We start from the raw sequence: 17,106 nt of genomic DNA on the forward strand, positions 1-17,106 counted from the left end.
GAAAGGCTGACAGTTCAAGCCCAACCCGCTGCTCTGCAGGAGAGAGAGGTGGCATCCTGCTTCTGTGAAGGTGATACAATCGTGAAAATCTCTATGGGGTGGTTCTACTCCGGGTCACCATGAGTGTGGCCTTGGGGTTAGCTCATGTACTGTATAAGGAGCCCTAGTGGAGCAATGGTTAAGTGCTTGGCTGCTCACCCAAATGTCTGTGGTTCAAACCCATGCAGTGGCATCAGGGGAGAAGGGCCTGGTGGTCTGCTTTCAGAAGAGTAAAGCCAGGAAGACCCTGTGGGGCCATTCACTCTCCCCTCTCCCCCCCCCCCATGCCTCACTGTGTGTTTGAATCAGCTCAAGGGCACCCAACACACCGCAGTGTTAGCATTTTGCCTGCAACATCGGATACCCCAGACTGAATGTGTCCCATGGTTTTGCTACCACAAACACAGCTGCTGGGGTGATTCCTGAACATGTCTCTTTGTGCACACATCCAAGAGTTTCTTTCTGAATTGTTGTCTCCCCAAGATATTATGAAAGTCATAGGCCCAGTACCTCTGAACATGACCCTGTTTGGAAGTAGAGAGGGGTGAGGGGAGTTCTTGGGTTGTGTTAATGACCTCCTACCATAGTAAGGTGGGTCCTAAACCTAATTACTTCTGAGTGATTAGATGAGACTAGATACCGAGACACACACTCAATAGAGACGCATCGACAAGCAGCAGAGGACAGGAAGACCATGGAGTGCCAGCAGCCCCAGCAACCAGGAGAGGGGGTCTCTGCCGTGGCCCTAACCTAATAGGAACATTCAGCCTCCAGACCGTGAGAAGATACATATCTGCTCCAAAGTCACCCACCTGTGGTATTTTCGCGACGGCAGTCCTAGGGACTGGAAGCATGCGTACAAGCACATCAGAGAGATTGTCTCAGTCTGCCCCTCTCCCTCACAGACTGAAAGCACCTTAGGGGCATGGGCTCACCATCAGACCCCTTTTGTCAAAGTGGACTGAGCTGGAAGGGGTCTCTGAGAGCTTCTGTACAACTCCCCCTCATTACAGATAAGAAGTGCTACCCAGAAAGAGGCCACCGTGTTATTGAGTGACGGGACTGTACCCAGAACCTCCAGGCCTGCCCTCCCCATGTTGACAGGCTTTTCCCTCCTGCCCTCCGGAAGAGCTGTGACGACTAGAAAAATAATCCCAAGGACAGAAGGCAGAGGCAGGGAGGAGCCGGCAGGGGTCCCACCTACCTTCACGCCAGGCCTCCAGACTCTCCACACACTCGCTCTGAAGTGGAGCCGCGCGCTTGGCCCTGGCCCAGGCCGAGGCCTCGAGGGCCCGGGCTCCCCTCAGGTGTTCTCAGCTCTGGTCACCCGGTCCCCAGGCTGCGGCTGGCCCCTGGTGGTCTTCCCTTCCTCCTCCCACGGAGTGTCTGTCCTAGGGTTTTTCGTGGCCTAGACGGGAAGCGTGGACTCTGAAGCCCAGTGCCTTGGGCATGCATTTCACGTGACTTCTAACCCACTCTGTGACCGTGGGTGTATTCCTTGGCCTGTCTGTAAAATGAGGTGACAAGGCAGCAGTACGGGGACTGGATGGCGTGACATCACGCCACCAGCACAGGACTGCAGGCGGTTAGTGCTGTGTGAGGGCTCTGCGGTGGCCCTCAGGCTCCAGTCTCCCAGCAGCACTGGGCCCTCACACAGCAGGGCCTCAGTTTGGACTCTGACTCTCCTTGTGGCTGTGGGCACGGCCCTCCTCCAAGCCTCACATCCCAACCCAAGCATGGACAGGATGCTCCCTGTCACAAGAACAAGCCACGAAGAGGGCATGCCCCCTGGTAGGCTCACGAGGAAGGCGGGGTGAGGGGTAGAGGGAGGAGCACTTTCTCCATGTGTCCTGGGACACAGGCCAGAGGGAAGTGAAGAGATGTGCTGCCCCTGAAGTATCAGATGCCACCTGTGACTGTGACCGGCGGAGGATCTGGGCCCGAGTCTCAGTATTCTCCCTTGGAGCAGCAGGTGGGCACAAACTGCCAACCTTTAAGTTAGCAGTCAAGTGCTTAACCAACTGGGCCACCAGGGCTCCTGATCCTAAACCCAGGGATCCTGATTTGAATGCTCAGGGGCTAGGCCTGGGCATTGGTGTTTTATGAAAGTTCTCTCAGTGATTCTAAACTCTAGAGCTGACTGGCCTAGCACACTATCCCCTACAGACCTCAGCCTGACTGACCCATTCATTCCCCCAGCTCTAGGCGACATGCTGCCTTTTCTAAGCACAGAAAAAGGATCTACTCACCTCCCCAGCTCTGGGGAGTGTAATCCCCGGCCATCCCTGCTCATCTCCTGCCTTGTGTTGACATCCTGTTCCAAGTTCACCTTGCCTGTCAGACAGCAAGCTCCTCAAAGACCACCAGCCCGGCCTCCCCACATTCCCATGCTCTTCTTAAATGTTCATCATCTGGTTGACTGTGACTCTCAGACACCCATGTGTGTCCGAGCAGAACTGGCTTCTATAAGATTTTCCAGAAATGGATCACCAGACCTTTTATCCAAAGTACCTCTGGATAGATTCAAAGTGCCAACCCTTCTGTGAACTGACAAGGGCTTAACTGTTTGTACTACTACCCAGGGACATCTAAGCAGGGCTCTGAACTGACCATTCAGATGTGAGCACCTGCTGAGAACCTGCCTTTCCATCCAGGTTGTATGGAATCAGAATCTGCATTTTTAACAAGAACCCCAGGTGATTCTTATGTATACCCCTGTATTATGTATACAGAGATCATCTATCAATCTTATTAAAATGCAGATTCTGATTCAGTATATCCTGGGCAGAAAGGCAGACTCTCAGCAGGCAGTTGAGCTGGAATGAACCAGTTGGAGGTCCTATATCCAACACCTGATTAAAAGCCCAAACCCAAACCATTGCCACTGATCTGAGTACATTTGGACTGCACGATGTTCCCAAGGCTATGACTCTTTACAGGAGCAGACAGCCTAACCTCTCTCCTGCATGGGGGCTCATGAATTCAAACCCCTGGCTTTGTGGTGAGCAGCCCAATACCTCACAGTGCCACAGGGCTCCTTAAACGTCTGACTTTATTAAAATCCTCCCAAGTTCACTGCCATCAAGTCAACTTCTAGTGACCCTCTGGGCAGAATAGAACTGCCCCAGTGAGTTTCTGAGACTTTAAATCTTCATGGAGCAGAAAACCTCATCTTTCTTCCACAGCACAGCTGGTGGATTCGAACTGCTGACCTGTGGTTAACTGCCCAGCATATCACCCACTACACCAAACCGTGATTGATCCCAGGCTGCCCATAAGTTTATAAAACTAGACTGCCCTTGGTCTTGCTCAGGGAATGAAGAGAGGAAGGGAACAGGGCTCTGAGCTGAAGAGGAAAGATCAGTACCTGACATACAAGCCTCAGCTCACCCAAACACACTCCTGAGCTGGGCGCACTCCCACGGCGGTTCCCTTTCAGAGCCTTGGATGTCTGTCTCCCATCTCAGTTCTGGGAGCTTCGGAGATAGTCATGCAGCAGTGTGTGCGTATGGGGATGGAGTGATACAGCCATGTGCATGTTCAATGTGTATAAATCCTACCCCACATCCTGTGTCTACACACACACACACACACACACACACACACACACACACACGTCCTAATTAAAATGAGTATCTTTGTGTGTGGGAAAAGGAATGGCTCCGAATCTCCTGAGATCCTCAAGCAAAGACCCTTGGGAATCACTGTCTGTATAACACAGCATCTTTCACCCAGGAAGTGCTCAACAAACATTTGTCAAATCAAAGACTGAACTAAAAATGCAATCAACTGGCTGTTGCTTATAATACCAACCTAGGGGTTTAGGTCGATGGAGGGAGTGAGAGCAACATAAGATGTGGTATAGCACCTACAGATTCATGCTGCTAGCGAACGAGAGTGTGTCCCTTCCTGGGCTCAGGCCCTTCAGGGGTCTGTGTTGCATCCCACCCACCCTTTGAAAACCCTGTTGGGAGCAGCAAGTCCAGGACACTGTGGACACAGGGCCATTGAGGCTCTTTCCCTCCCTGCCTCCCACCCAGGGGGACAGTGAAGAGTGAGCAGAGCCACATAGAATATCTCCATGCAGAGAAGGGGGAAAAGAAGTGTCATTTCTAAGTTGCCCAGCTGAGGGCCTTGAAGCTCAGAGAGGTCCAAAGGACTTGCCCAGGGTCATGGGCCAAGTCAGAAGCAGCGCCAGGACTGGATCCCAAGGCTCTGTAAGGACAGAGCCCAGGCTCTTTCAGGATTGCTCCAGCTTCACTCTCAAAATAGGGGCCCCAAGGTCATTCACACTCACTCGCTACCATCCAGTCGATTCTCACTCATAGCGACCCTATAGGATAGGGTAGAACTGCCCCTGTGGGTTTCTGAGACGGTCGCTCTTTACAGGAGTAGGAAGCCGTGTCTTTCTCCCAAAGAGCGGCTGGTGGTTTCAAACTGCTGACCTTACATTATGGGAGGCCTCACAGGAACAAATGATGGCCACATCCCCACAGCCATGGAACCTCGAACCTGCACATTTTCCCCTCCCCTATTTTTAACCCATCCCCTTTACCATCGAATCCAAAGTGCTGGTCACCCCTCCCTGGGGACATTCAACCACTATCACCCCGGCACCTACCCCTTGCTGGCTCCCAGTGAGGCTGGGCACTGTGAGTGCAGGCAGACTTCTGCTCTGAGCCGCAGCGTCCCCCCCCGGGGCTCAGGCTCTGGCGGAGAAGCGCAGTGATACGCAACAGAGTTCAAAATCACGGGCTTGGCAGGAAGTGCCGTCTATACATAGCTCTGCCATCCTGCAGGCACCGCTGGCTTCTTCTGAAGAAATGCTACCCTACATTAAATGCCAGAATCCGGGGAGCGGTACCGCATGTTTGCAATGAGATTGAGAGCTAAAGGCAAGATTCATTCTGATGTGAACACCAGCAAAGCAAATGGGTTTTTGAAAACCCTATAATTTCCCTGCAACCTTTGACTTCACTAAACACACATTTTTAGACTACAGCACAGTTAGGTAGGCATTAAACAAAAATGAGGTAGTCTAATGATGATTTATGTGTAGGATAACCTTCTATAAAGAATTCCGCTCTGATTTCAGGGTAACTTACAGAGGTGCCAACTTAACCAAACAATACTCTTGCTCCATGTCCACAGCCACGGCGGGATCCCAGGGCAGGGCGTTTGCCTGCAATCGTCTTAAATCTGCTGAAATTCACCCAGTAGGTGCCCTGGAAATGAGGCACCTGCCATGAACCAAATGGAAAAGCAAAACACGACACATGCACACACCGCCAGGGGCACCTGGCACTTCTGCTTGGCTGAGGAACCACTGCGGATGCTGGAACCAGCCCACTGGCGTGCGACCACCAAGCAGCCAGCAGCCAGCAGTCAACCCCTACTGGAAGGGGTCCTGCCCAGCTGCCGCTCGCACTTCCAGTCAGGTCTCAGGAGCTCCTGTAGAGCAGGGAGCGGATCCAGAATTTGGGGGCACCCTTCACGGGCTTCCTGTTACATTAGAAGTTGCGATGCAGTCAATGGTGCCTGTGAAAGGGTTTTATAACTGGGGGGTGGGGAGGGGGAGAGGGACAGCATAGGGTGAGCAGCGGTCCACAGAGGTAGGAGTTAATCCCACTGCCCCAGAGCATCCTCATGGGGTGCCCCTGGGCAGGGACTGCTCTGTGTGCGCCTGGGGCAAAGCAGAGAGCATCACAACACTTGCCAAGGTGAAAAGAAGTGACACACCAAAGAGCTCAGTCATGATTGCGCAATATAGGAGTCCTGGTGGCACTGTGGGTTAGGCAACCAGCTGCTTACTGCACGGTCAGAGGTTCAAACTCACCAGTCGCTCCTCAGAAGAAATATGACGCTGTCCTCGTAAAGATGGGTATTCTGGAAACCCGTTTGTTGTGAGTGAGAACAGGCTCAGTGCACCAGGGTGTTCGGTCACATCATCAGTAACTGCTGTTCCCGGTCATCACCACCCATCTGCCCGTTGGCTGCAGGCTGGCAGCTGCACAGCACTGTTACCATGCTGCACGCTACACCCCAGTAATAAAAAACCAATAGGGCCAACCAGGGTAGACAACTTTCTTTGGAATTTCCAGACTCAGAAAGACTAGTAAGAAAGTCCTGGGGATCTACTTTGAAATAGTAGCCAGTGCAAACCTTCTAAACCAGTGGTTCTCAGCTTTCTTAATGTCGTGACCCTTTAATACAGTTCCTCATGCTGTGGTGACCCCCCCCACCATAAAATTATTTGTGTTACTACTTCATTACTGTAATTTTGCTACTATTATCTATCAGGTGACCCCTGTGAAAGGGTTGTTCCACCCCCAAAGGGGTCACGACCCACAGGTTGAGAACTGCTGCTCTAGATCATCATAGACTCCTATTTGATACAGCACTGGAAGATGAGCCTCCTGGGCTAGAAGGCACCACACAGCAGGCACAGCAGTGGCTCCAGACAGAGCAGCCGTTGTGAACAAGCACCATTGCACTGGTGACCCACGAGGTCACTGCCAGTCAGAGCCAGCTCCACAGCAATTTACAACAAAAACACAGTTGTCAAGTGTTGTTGAGTCAGCTCTGACACACAGCAACCCCCACGTAGGTGACATAAGAAAGCAGGCAGGTGCCTACCACAGTGCCCTGAGCACAGGCATGACCCAGCACAAAGGGGCCTCGATACAGTTGTGGACAAAGGCCACTATCTTTGATGTCCATGTTTCTGCGAGCTTTCTGAAGCCCCACGTCCATGTGTGCTTCCTGCCCTTTGCTCCTCTTTCCATCACACAGTCCCCGCGCCCCACTGCCCCGTTTCCTCCTCCACACAGTGGGGAAGGGATTGGGGGTCACAGGGAGGGGTCAGTGAGACCACACAACTGTGAGGGAGGAGGGAGGTAACAGGGAGCAGCACTGGGGCTCAGGCACTGGGAGAAAATAAGACCCAGGCAGATGTGGGTTTGCTCTTTGAGGCGCTGGCACGCAAGGCAGTCAGTCCCCTTCCCGATGCACACAGCCGCCCCGAGGGAGGGAGCGCCATTACGGCCCACCATCCTCCGTGATCCCAGGAGGGAGGGCAGTCTGAATGAAAGGAGCACTCTGGTCCTGATACATTGTGTGGTACGGGGAGAAGACGCTGAAAGAGAAATCTCTCTCTCTTTTTTAACCGTTTCATTGGGGGATCATACAACTCTTATCACAATCCATACATGCACCAATTGGGTCAAGCACATTTATACATTCGCTGCCTTCATCATTCTCAAAACATTTGCTCTCCAGAGAAATCACTTTACAGGACAAATATGATTGGACTCTTGGGGGACCAACACACAGAGTTCTGAGGGAGTTCAGGAAAGGCTCCCCTAGAAGGAGGGGGCAGCCCTGGGGACACAATAGGTCAGCACTTGACCATGTCAGCGTAAGGTTGGCAGTTCAAACCCACCCAGTGGCTCTAGGTGAGAAAAACCTAGTGATCTGCTTCCAGAAATATTCCAGCCTAGAAAACTCTATGGGCACCAGTGCCACTGTCACCCACACCAAAAACCAAATCTGCATCATCGAATCAGCACCCCTCAGAGTGAGCCCCATACACTCCAACAGAATGGTCCCTTTGGGCTACTGAGACTGTACCTCTTTACAGGCAGGAGTTCCCAACCTTATGGTTAGCAGCCCAGCCTGTAACTCCCTACACTGCCAGGGCTCCACAGGGTCATTACGAGTCAAAATTCACCTAACAACACCAGAAGGTGGGGTGGTTTCTAAATCTTAGCAGAAATCAGGAGGGGCCTCGTGGAAGAAAGGATGCTGGAACCATGGAAACATGGGTGGATTCTAGACAAAGAACAGTCCACCAGGCGTGGCTGAATGCCTGTGTCCTGAGAGCCATCAGGAGAGGGAGAGGAGGGAGTGGGGAGGCAGGACCACAGGACAGCTCTAACCCGTCCCCAGGGCACCTGCCTGTGGACCAAACTGATTTCCACTCACCACCTCTTCTCTTGTGCGTGCCTACCTCCCCTGCCCACTTTACCACCCAAAACTGGTTTAGACTCAGCCTACGAAGGAACCTCAGTGTCAACTAGAGGCAAATGCAATTAATCCATCTCATCTAAATTCCAAAGCCAGAACCAAGATTATATGTTGCTCGTGGGTTGTTTTGAGATTATTCATCCCTGTCCATCAGAGCTGCCAGTGGCGTGAGCTGAATGCTAAATTCCCTGGAGGCAAAGAGGTCTGTGTTCCTTCCACTGAGCCGAACACAGGGCCAGTGCCCAGTACAGCCTCTCTGCTAGACTAGCCGTTTAAGCTGGAAATCGTCAGAAATGGTAAAGCTACCAGTCTCTGCACACACAGCCAGAGGTCAGCACAGGGCTGGGGGCAACCCTCCCAAGAAAGCAATGGAGAAGCGGATTTCCTAGGAAAAGCCTGCTCTAGTGGGGTGGCAGGAAGTAGAGGTACCTGAAGGACCCCAGTTCAAGGTCAGGCCACATACCTTCTTAGCTGCAGCCTGTCCTCAGCTATGAAATTGGGAATGGGACCACAAAATAATAATAATGTTACCTCTCTTAAATGGTTGTTGTGGGAACTAGAGATAATATATTTAAAGTGCCTACTATAAAGCAGGTCTCAAAACATGACAGGTATTATCATTAATCTTGTTATTAATATTATTCTTCCTCCTCCTCAGTGACAGATGCTAGGCTGGCCCTGAGGATAAAAGATGTAGTTGAACACCCTCTGGCAACAGACAGACAGACAGAAATCACTGCCTGTCATGTTAGGCAGAATGAGGGAAGTCCGAGCAGGAATGGAGCCAGTGGAGTAGACAGTCCTGCTTGGAGGCCTCAGGAAGGGGAGAGAGGACAGAGGGTGAATAGGGTGCCACTGGGAAGGAGGGGACCGTGCAGACCGGACGGAGGGGAGAACATGAGTGAATGTCAAGTGGTATGAACGCCCATGGGGAACTTGCAGCCCCGGTGCTCTGGGGCAATCCCTTGGGGAGGTGGAGAAAGACTGGTAGGTTGACTTGGCCTTCATCTTGGACAGAAGCAGGCTGGAATTACAGAGTGTTGCCTGATAGGAATGCTTGTCATGAAGGGGCCTTATTAGAAAGGAGTCCTCTAACCAAAGCGCTTCTAGCCTTACCTTCTCCCTCCCCAACCTCCATATCATCCAGCTGCACTCCCAGCCCCATGATGACAAGCCAGCATCTAAGAGCCCTGGTCACATGGACCAAGGGCCTGAGCTGGGCTTCCACCAGCAGACACATCTGGCCAGCATCTGAGCAGTGTCCAAAAACTCCCCACTGGGGCCAAAGCAGCCAGTCAGGATGCTGGTGCAGAGCATGCTGGGAAACTCCCACAAGGAGCCTACATCGATATAATCGGGTCTGGTGGAAATTAAAAGCTATTAGGAACAGGGCTGGATTTACTTTTCTATCCAATAACATGCATTGTAATGGTGATTGTGCAGATGGGAAATTAAGCCATATCTCAGCTTCACGGAGGCCTTAATTTTAATTTATGTTTGTGCACAGCCCTTGGCTCCCTTACCCCCACCCCACCTACTCCTGAGACCCAGTCACATCCAACCACGTCCCTCGTAAGAAAAGCCAGAGGTAGGCAGTCACCGGGCCACGGTGAGGCCCTCTGTGTTGTTGCACAGACATCTTTAAATGGCCAGACTGAAGGATGACAGCTAGCTGGGACAGGGAGGACTGGGAGGCAAGCTGGTTAGTGCTGCTCTCACCAGTCCAGGAGGTGGACCTGCCCCTCCCCAGCTCAGAACTGCCAGTGGCTGGCTGCACTGCAAATACCCAACCACAAAGCTTGCTTATGTGGCCCTGAGCCTTTAATGCCTCCCAAATCCCCTCAGAGAAAGGCATTGAAGGGCTGGCTCCCCATTCTCAGGGGTTTGCACCTGCCTGCTGGGTCCCCTCCTCTCAGGACACCTGTTCTCTCCAAGGGCTGCTCCCGGGGGCTTAGGTTGGCCCACAAAGACCTCCTTATAGGTCGCCTCTCCCCAGCACCTGCTCCTTCTGGCCCTGTGGCTGGTGGAGAATCTGATCCCAGAGCTGCAGAGCCAGAGGTCCATGTGAGCACAGTCCTCCCTGCTGCAGAAGCCTGGGGGTCTAAGGTCCTTCCTACATTTCAGTTCTTCCTTCTCCAGGAGAAGCTATCTCTCTCTGTCTCTGTCTCTCTGTGTGTGTCTTTCTCTCTCACACACACACACGCACGCACACACACACACACACACACACCATGTACTCTGAGTGTCTTATGGGTATGGATGACAAAAAATCCTATTTCTAGAAAAATCTATAAGCAATCTGCATTTTCCAAGAATAACTCTATCAACATGGGGGGCCAAGACTTGGACCCTCACCTACAGGGCCTGCGATATCTTGGGGGGGAGCACAACTCTGCTCTCATTGGCTCTCTCCTGGTTCCTCGGGGAACCAGGAGATGGGATTCCTGTGCTTTGGAAGACGGTGCCAGGATCTAAAACGAACCAGTGGAAGGATCTAGAACAGTTAAGCATGGGGCTGGAGGGCTGCACAGGGGAGGGAAATTCTCCAAGGCTGAAGGAGAAGAAAGGGTTCTTCAGAAGCAAAGTTTAACACAGCCCTGCAGATTAGCACCAAGCCTACTTCCAGATAATTATGCCCTGTGGGGCCACCAGCCCAGCCTTGACATCAAAAGCTGCCCTGAAGCACCAACTACAAGGGCTGCCCGAGGGGAACTCGGTGGCTCCAGCTGCCAAGCTCAGGAGTCAGATGAACCTTCCTTCCCTCCGTCTGATCTGGTCTTCTTCTTACCCCACACCACCATGTCCTTCCTGATTTCACTGCCTTCGTCCACACTGTTCACCATCTTTCTTCAGAATCCACCCAGCCACCCGCCACAACCCTCCAATGGTCAAGGCAGCATATTAAGAGCCAGCGATATGGCGATGGATCAGCCTGGTCCCCAAGTTTGGGAAACGGAGTCTAGGCTCTGTTAGGAGATATAAATGCATGACGACAGGCAACAGGAGGCACAAAGGGGAAAGCACCCCTTTCCTTAATCTTCAGAATAATAGCTATGCATGGTCCTCGGTAGTAATAGTAATAGCTATGGATGGAAAGTAGTGCAGACTGCCAAAGGAAATGACCCATCGGCCTTGGAAGCAGTACAGTCAGAATGCTCCTTAGAAGCAAGGATGCTGAGCCTTCATCTCGTGTACTTTGGACATGTTGTCAGGAGAGAGCAGTCTCTCCAGGACATTGCACTTGGCAGAGGGGCAGTGAAAAAGAGGAAGACCTCAACAAAAGGGATTGACTGGGTGACCTCAAATTTAAAACAGCTGTGAGCGCAGCGCAGGACCGGGCGGTGCTTCCTTCTGTTGTCCATCACAGAGTGGCTATGAGTCAGAGCCGACTGGACAGCCCCTAACAACCACTGCAATGACCGAAGGCCAGAAAGTGGTCCAAACGTTTACACAGATTGATTCATGTTATCCTTACTTCAACCAAACCCAACCATTAGCCCCACTTTACAATCGGGGTGGGGATATCGCGTTAGTTAATAGTGGAATAAATTTGAAAGCTAGCTCTTCTGGTTGTAGATAATAATCTTAATGACTGTCCTGGCCCACAGCTTCTGCAAGCTTTCCCGAAAAGTCAATAATGATTTCCTCCCCCACTCCCACCCTCCCCAAAATTGACTCAATGGCTTTGGTTTGTTTTAGAAACCAACTGAGCTTTGATTGCAGTACTTGGATAACTTATTGGATACACTGGTATCAGTGTGCCAGCAGGCAGTTCTGTGTTCTAATCACAGGCCCTGCCCTCTGCTAACATAGATGTGGCCCACACAACTTCATTTCTTTGGGCCTCCGTTTCTTCTGTAGAGTGGTGGTGGGAAAAACACACACAGGACCTTTCAGTGAGAATAAGATGTGATCCCATGTGAAAGTTTCTTAGCGCAGAGCTTTACCTGTAGTAAGCACTTATTATTTTAATGGGTGCAAATCTGAGTCTATCGTGAACGGATGTGTAGAAGGAACACCACGTTTCTCTCCTGTTCTTTAAACCCACTGAGATCCGAGGCCACTGAGTGGGCAGTCAGGTCAAACTCCATCATGACCAGGGGCATTTTGCCAAGGTCCAGCCTTCTCTGGTTCTCACCAGCCCACTGCCTGCATGACCCCTCTGAGACAAGAATCCAGCATCCCCCCTGTGTCCTGCCCCTTCCTGCAGCACCCCAGCCCCAGAGGCCTCCATTCCTTCCCATCTCTCAGTGGTATTCCACCTCCTGCCTCACACGCCCACCTCCCTGCCAGCACACCCTCCACAACCATCCATATTAGTTTGCTCTTTTATAGAAGACAGGATCAATAGCTCTGCCCATGTAGCTTCTGAGCCCTGTGCAGTCAGGAGTTACAATAGCCTGTCCACCTGCCACCTGAAATGGAAATAAGCTTGAAAAAGTGTTGGAGCAACACACCAAGGACCATCTCAAGGAGAGGCCCCTGCCGGGTTGCTGTGAACACACCGGAGCAGTGTGCTCTCGCCTGACGTCACACCGGAATCACCGAGGGAGCTTTGACAAGATGCTGGTGCCCAGGTGCCACCCCAGAGAGTCTGTTGATTGGGGGGGGGGGAGGCTAGGTGTGCTATTTAAGGTGGGGGAAGCTCTCCAGGGATTCTAACATGTAGCAGGATTGTAAACTCCTGCTCTAGAGGTCCCACCTGTAGAAGTCATGTCCTTCCAGCTACCCTGCAAACCTAGCATTTCGTACAAGCATCTGTGTGACTTGAGCCACTCAGAGAGCATCTAGTCAAGTCCCTCCACTTGACAGGAAGGAAAGCAAGGGGCCTTGGTCGAGAAAGGAAGAAAAGGCATCGGGGTATACCAGGATGACAGTTGAGATGCTGGGGTAGGTGGGGGACCCACAAGGATGTACACAGTGATCCAGGGGCATCCTGAAGACCGGGGGACCTCTCTCTTGCAGTCAACAGACATGGCTCCTGTCAGAAGCACCCCTTTGCATTGGGGTTGCCAGTAAAGAACGAGAGGCTCTCGGTAAGAGCAGCTCCATTGGGGGTGGGGGGCATCTACAACATGATATTAACCCACTCTCCCAACATCAAACACAGAGCAAGGCTAGCTGGAATCCTGACGAACCCTTTAGCCGCTGCATGGCAAAACCAAAACCAATCCACCAGTCCCAGTCAGCATGCGGAGTGAGTCTGCACTGTGCCCTGCTTGGCTCATGCAGTGCCGGACCACACGGCCCTCCTCATCCCTCTCCTCACCATCCTTCACAGACCAAATGCTCCCAGCCTTGCCTGCCATCCCAAAGGCAAGGGCAAGCCAAAGCGTGGCAGTCAGGAAGATAGAGAACCAGCTCCTCTGGGGGAGTAGGGCCCCCCTGTGTCCCTGTGACTTTCCCACACCCAGCACGAGACACGGGCAGGTGAGCCTTCCCACCCCACACGGTGAGATACCAGGTCAAGACACGCCAGGCCGAAGTGTCACTGGCTCGAGGATAAGTCACTCTCTAGAACCGACCTCAACATCTCGAGGAGCTCAGCCACCAGCTCAAGTCCCTTGACTTTGTCCGCTCCCTAAACAGCCCCGCCTGCTATGGCCCCGAGCACCTCTCTTACCTGGGATGATGGAGACTGTGTCTTTCTCCCAGGACACAACGCTAACGTATTCCTGCACTGAGGAGGGGATGAGGCACTTGAAGACAGCCACGTTTCCACGCACTGACCTTTGATCCTCCACCCGGACGGTGTAGGGTTCCCTGAAAACTGAACAGAGATTGGGGGCAGCAGGTGTCACAGGCTGAACTGGGAAGAAAGGAAGAGAGCCAGCTTAGCTCCCTCAGCACCCCCAACCTCTCCCTCCCTCCCACTTACCAGCCCCAGGTGCTCCTGAGCAACTGTCTCCATCAACCTCCTCCCCGCTCCCCTGGGCAGCCTAGTCCCCTCAGAAATATCCAGACCCCCTCTCAATGGCCATCAGTCCAAGTTTCCCTTTCCCATGTCTGTGCTCATTGAGGGGAACTCTGTTAGACTGTAAGTGCCCTGAGGACCGTGTCCAAACCCAACAAAGTGGTCATATGCAAAAGGAACGTCCAGCTTAGGCACAAAGGAAGCTCTCTTGAATGCCTCTATGGCAGCAGTTCTCAACCTGTGGGTTGCGACCCCACTGGGGGGTTGACTGACGCCCAATTCATAACAGTAGCAAAATTATAGTTATGAAGTAGCAACAAAAATAATTTTGAGGAACTGTATTTAAAGGTCGAGTCCTTAGGAAGGTTGAGAACCACTGCTCAATGGGATACAAACTTGATTCCCTACATGATTTTCTAGATGTAGGATGGCATTCATCATAGGCACAGGGACCACACGTTTCCAAAATTAAAACAAAACAAAAAACAGAGACACAGGAGCTACCAAAACGCAGCTGTCCCATTTGAACATGGAAGGCAATCTGGGAGATCCAGTACAGAGCTTTCTGGAAAGACGTGGTGGTTTGTAAGGGTGATGGGAGATGATACTGGAGATAGTGATTGTCTGGAGATTCAGAATCCCTGAGACATGCACAGAGTCTCCAAGATTCCTTGAAACGATCCATCCTCACTGTTCCTTCCCAGGGCTGCTGCTGCCCCTCTGGCACCGCCTCTGCCCACCCTACAGACACCCTTTCCCGTGGGCTCTGACTCAGTTCCCATGCCAGCTTCTGGGGTGCTGTCACTTGCAGCTGTTCTCCAGGTGGGCAGATCTGGCCTTGGGAATGGAACCCAAGAGACCTCTCCCGGGGTCCTTCTCTGCCAAGCAGAAACTGGGACCTCTTGAACACCACTGCACACCGTCCTTGTTCCTCAGCAGGCACTGGGCATCATGCCCTGCTCCTCTCCCTCCACAGTTGCCAGGGCGACACCGAGGGCCCTGGCAGCCCCTCTGGCTGTGCACCTGCACCAGCAACCCCTCCAGCATCTTCAGGAATCTCTTAATTGATTGTGCTTCCAGTGGTTCCAGCCTCCCCAAACCTTCCTTACCCTTCTCCGTGCTGAAACTGGGAGGGGACACTGCCACCAGGTATGGGTGAGCCTGGGGCAGAGCTGGGCCTGGAAGAAAGCAGAGTGCTGGCCTGAGGAGGATTGGTGTCCCAGGGCATCACAGACATGAGTGGTTGAGCATCAAGTAGTCTGCTCTGCCTCCTCCAGTGACCAGCTGGGTGTTTCTGGGCTAGGGACAGTTCACCTCTCAGAGCCTCCGCTTCCACATTTGTCAAAGGGGAATAATAACGGCAATAATAGCAGCCACAATTACAACAACAACAATGCCTCTTCACGGCGTTAGGAAGAATGACTGGCATGATGGGTGCAAAGGGCCTGGCCTTTGTAGGGCACCCATGGGATGTTGCCCTTCGTGACTTCCGTTTGCCTCTGTCCCTTCACTTGACAAAGCGATTGTCAAACTTGCACCCAAACTCCATGAAGGATCCCTAAAGGTATAGGGGGTTCAGCCCTGGGCTGCTCACCAAAAGGCTGGTCGTTCAAACCCACCAACCACTCCCCAGAGAAAGACAGACTGCTGACTCGTAAACATTTATGGTTTTGAAAACCCCACCACGGAGCAGTGCTAGTCCAGCCTATGGAGTCGCTCTGAGTCAGAACCGACTCAAAGGCAGTGGATTGGGTTTTTGGTAACCTAATGATGAGCAGGTCACAGGAAAAAATGGAATGCCTTCCCTTGGTCCAGGGCTCCAAGTTGCGGAGACTCCGAACCTATACCTCAGGCCACCCAATCCTGCACTTGGTGTCCTACTAGGGCGTACTCCCAAAAAGAGACCCTACAGGGACCTCCACGAGGACATTCCCTAGGCATGGCTTAGGCTCTAAGCACTCACAGAACCCCCTCCCCCCCCCGCCCACCCTCAAGTAAACCAATGGGATGAAGTCAGATCGGCTCTTGAATCAGGAATACTTGCCCCACCTCACCCCTGCACACACAGGTCCCAGCTCCTCAAATCCTTGTCAGTGTGAGAGGCTGTCCTAAGTTAGGGCAGGAGGACCCAGAAGGTCACACACCTATTCTTGTAGAGTCTGCTGCTAGGCATTGTGGGCAGGAGGCCTTTCCTGGGTCCAATTCCTCTGCCCCACAGTTTCCAGGCATGATGCTGCAGCCAAGGCCTGGGGCCATCACAGTAAGTCTGCTGGGACACACCTGCCCTCACACTTAAGGAGGCTTTTGTCAGGAAGACTAAACAAACCGCCCTCGCTGCCATCAAGTCAATTCCGACTCATAGCAACCCTGTAAGACAGAATAGGACCGTCCGTCCATGGTTTCTGAGACGGTAGCTCTACATGGGAGTAGAAAGCCTCATCTTTCAGCCATGGAGCAGTTGGGGGTTCTAAACTGCTGACCTTGTGGTGAGCAGCACAGTGTGTACACAGTGTGACCCACTAGTTCACCAGGGTGGCTGATTTGTAAGAAAAGTGTTCCCCAAACACTGGGATATCTTACAACTGATTGTGACACCCCTGTCTATCATGATACCCTAGTTAAGATGAGCTGTTCAACTAAGCCTTTCCCTCGCCTCCAGGACTAGCCGTCACAGAGGAGACTATTTGGGGGCACAATGCACCTCTTACACACATGGGGTCAGGATTGACTTGATGGCAACTGGCTTCACATCACACAATAGTATACACATCTCAAATGAGCAAGTGGAAACCACACTCAACCCCATGCCCTCACATCAAGTCCAACTCCCTGCCACCCCATAGGACAGGGTAGAATTGCCCTTGTGGGTATCCAAGACGGTAATCTTGATGGAAAAAGACTGCCTCACCTTTATCCCGTGGAGCGGCTGGTGGGCTCAAACTTACTGACCTTTCCTTAGTAGCCAAGCTGTTTGGTCACGGCACCACCAAGACTCCTTAACCATGCTTATCACTAGGAGTGCACCCACAAACATATTAGGCAAAGACCCAGGAAAGGGCATGCCGGGATCTATTTACACAAAGCACAAAACATAGCGAACATGATCTGTATTGTTAAAGTTCAGGCTA

The 17,106-nt window shown here is 52.3% G+C and overlaps 1 protein-coding gene across 1 annotated transcript in view; it reads right to left on the reverse strand.

The window, feature by feature from the left end:
- DSCAML1 (DS cell adhesion molecule like 1) overlaps positions 1 to 17,106 on the reverse strand; it is a 391,665-nt gene that overhangs the window by 352,274 nt on the left and 22,285 nt on the right. The window contains exon 4 of the mRNA XM_075547828.1: positions 13,688 to 13,834. Within this exon, the coding sequence (XP_075403943.1) occupies positions 13,688 to 13,834 (147 nt within the window). The remainder of the gene's footprint in view (positions 1 to 13,687; positions 13,835 to 17,106) is intronic.

The sequence above is a fragment of the Tenrec ecaudatus genome, chromosome 4 (genome assembly GCF_050624435.1).
Source record: "Tenrec ecaudatus isolate mTenEca1 chromosome 4, mTenEca1.hap1, whole genome shotgun sequence".
Lineage (NCBI taxonomy): Eukaryota > Metazoa > Chordata > Mammalia > Afrosoricida > Tenrecidae > Tenrec > Tenrec ecaudatus.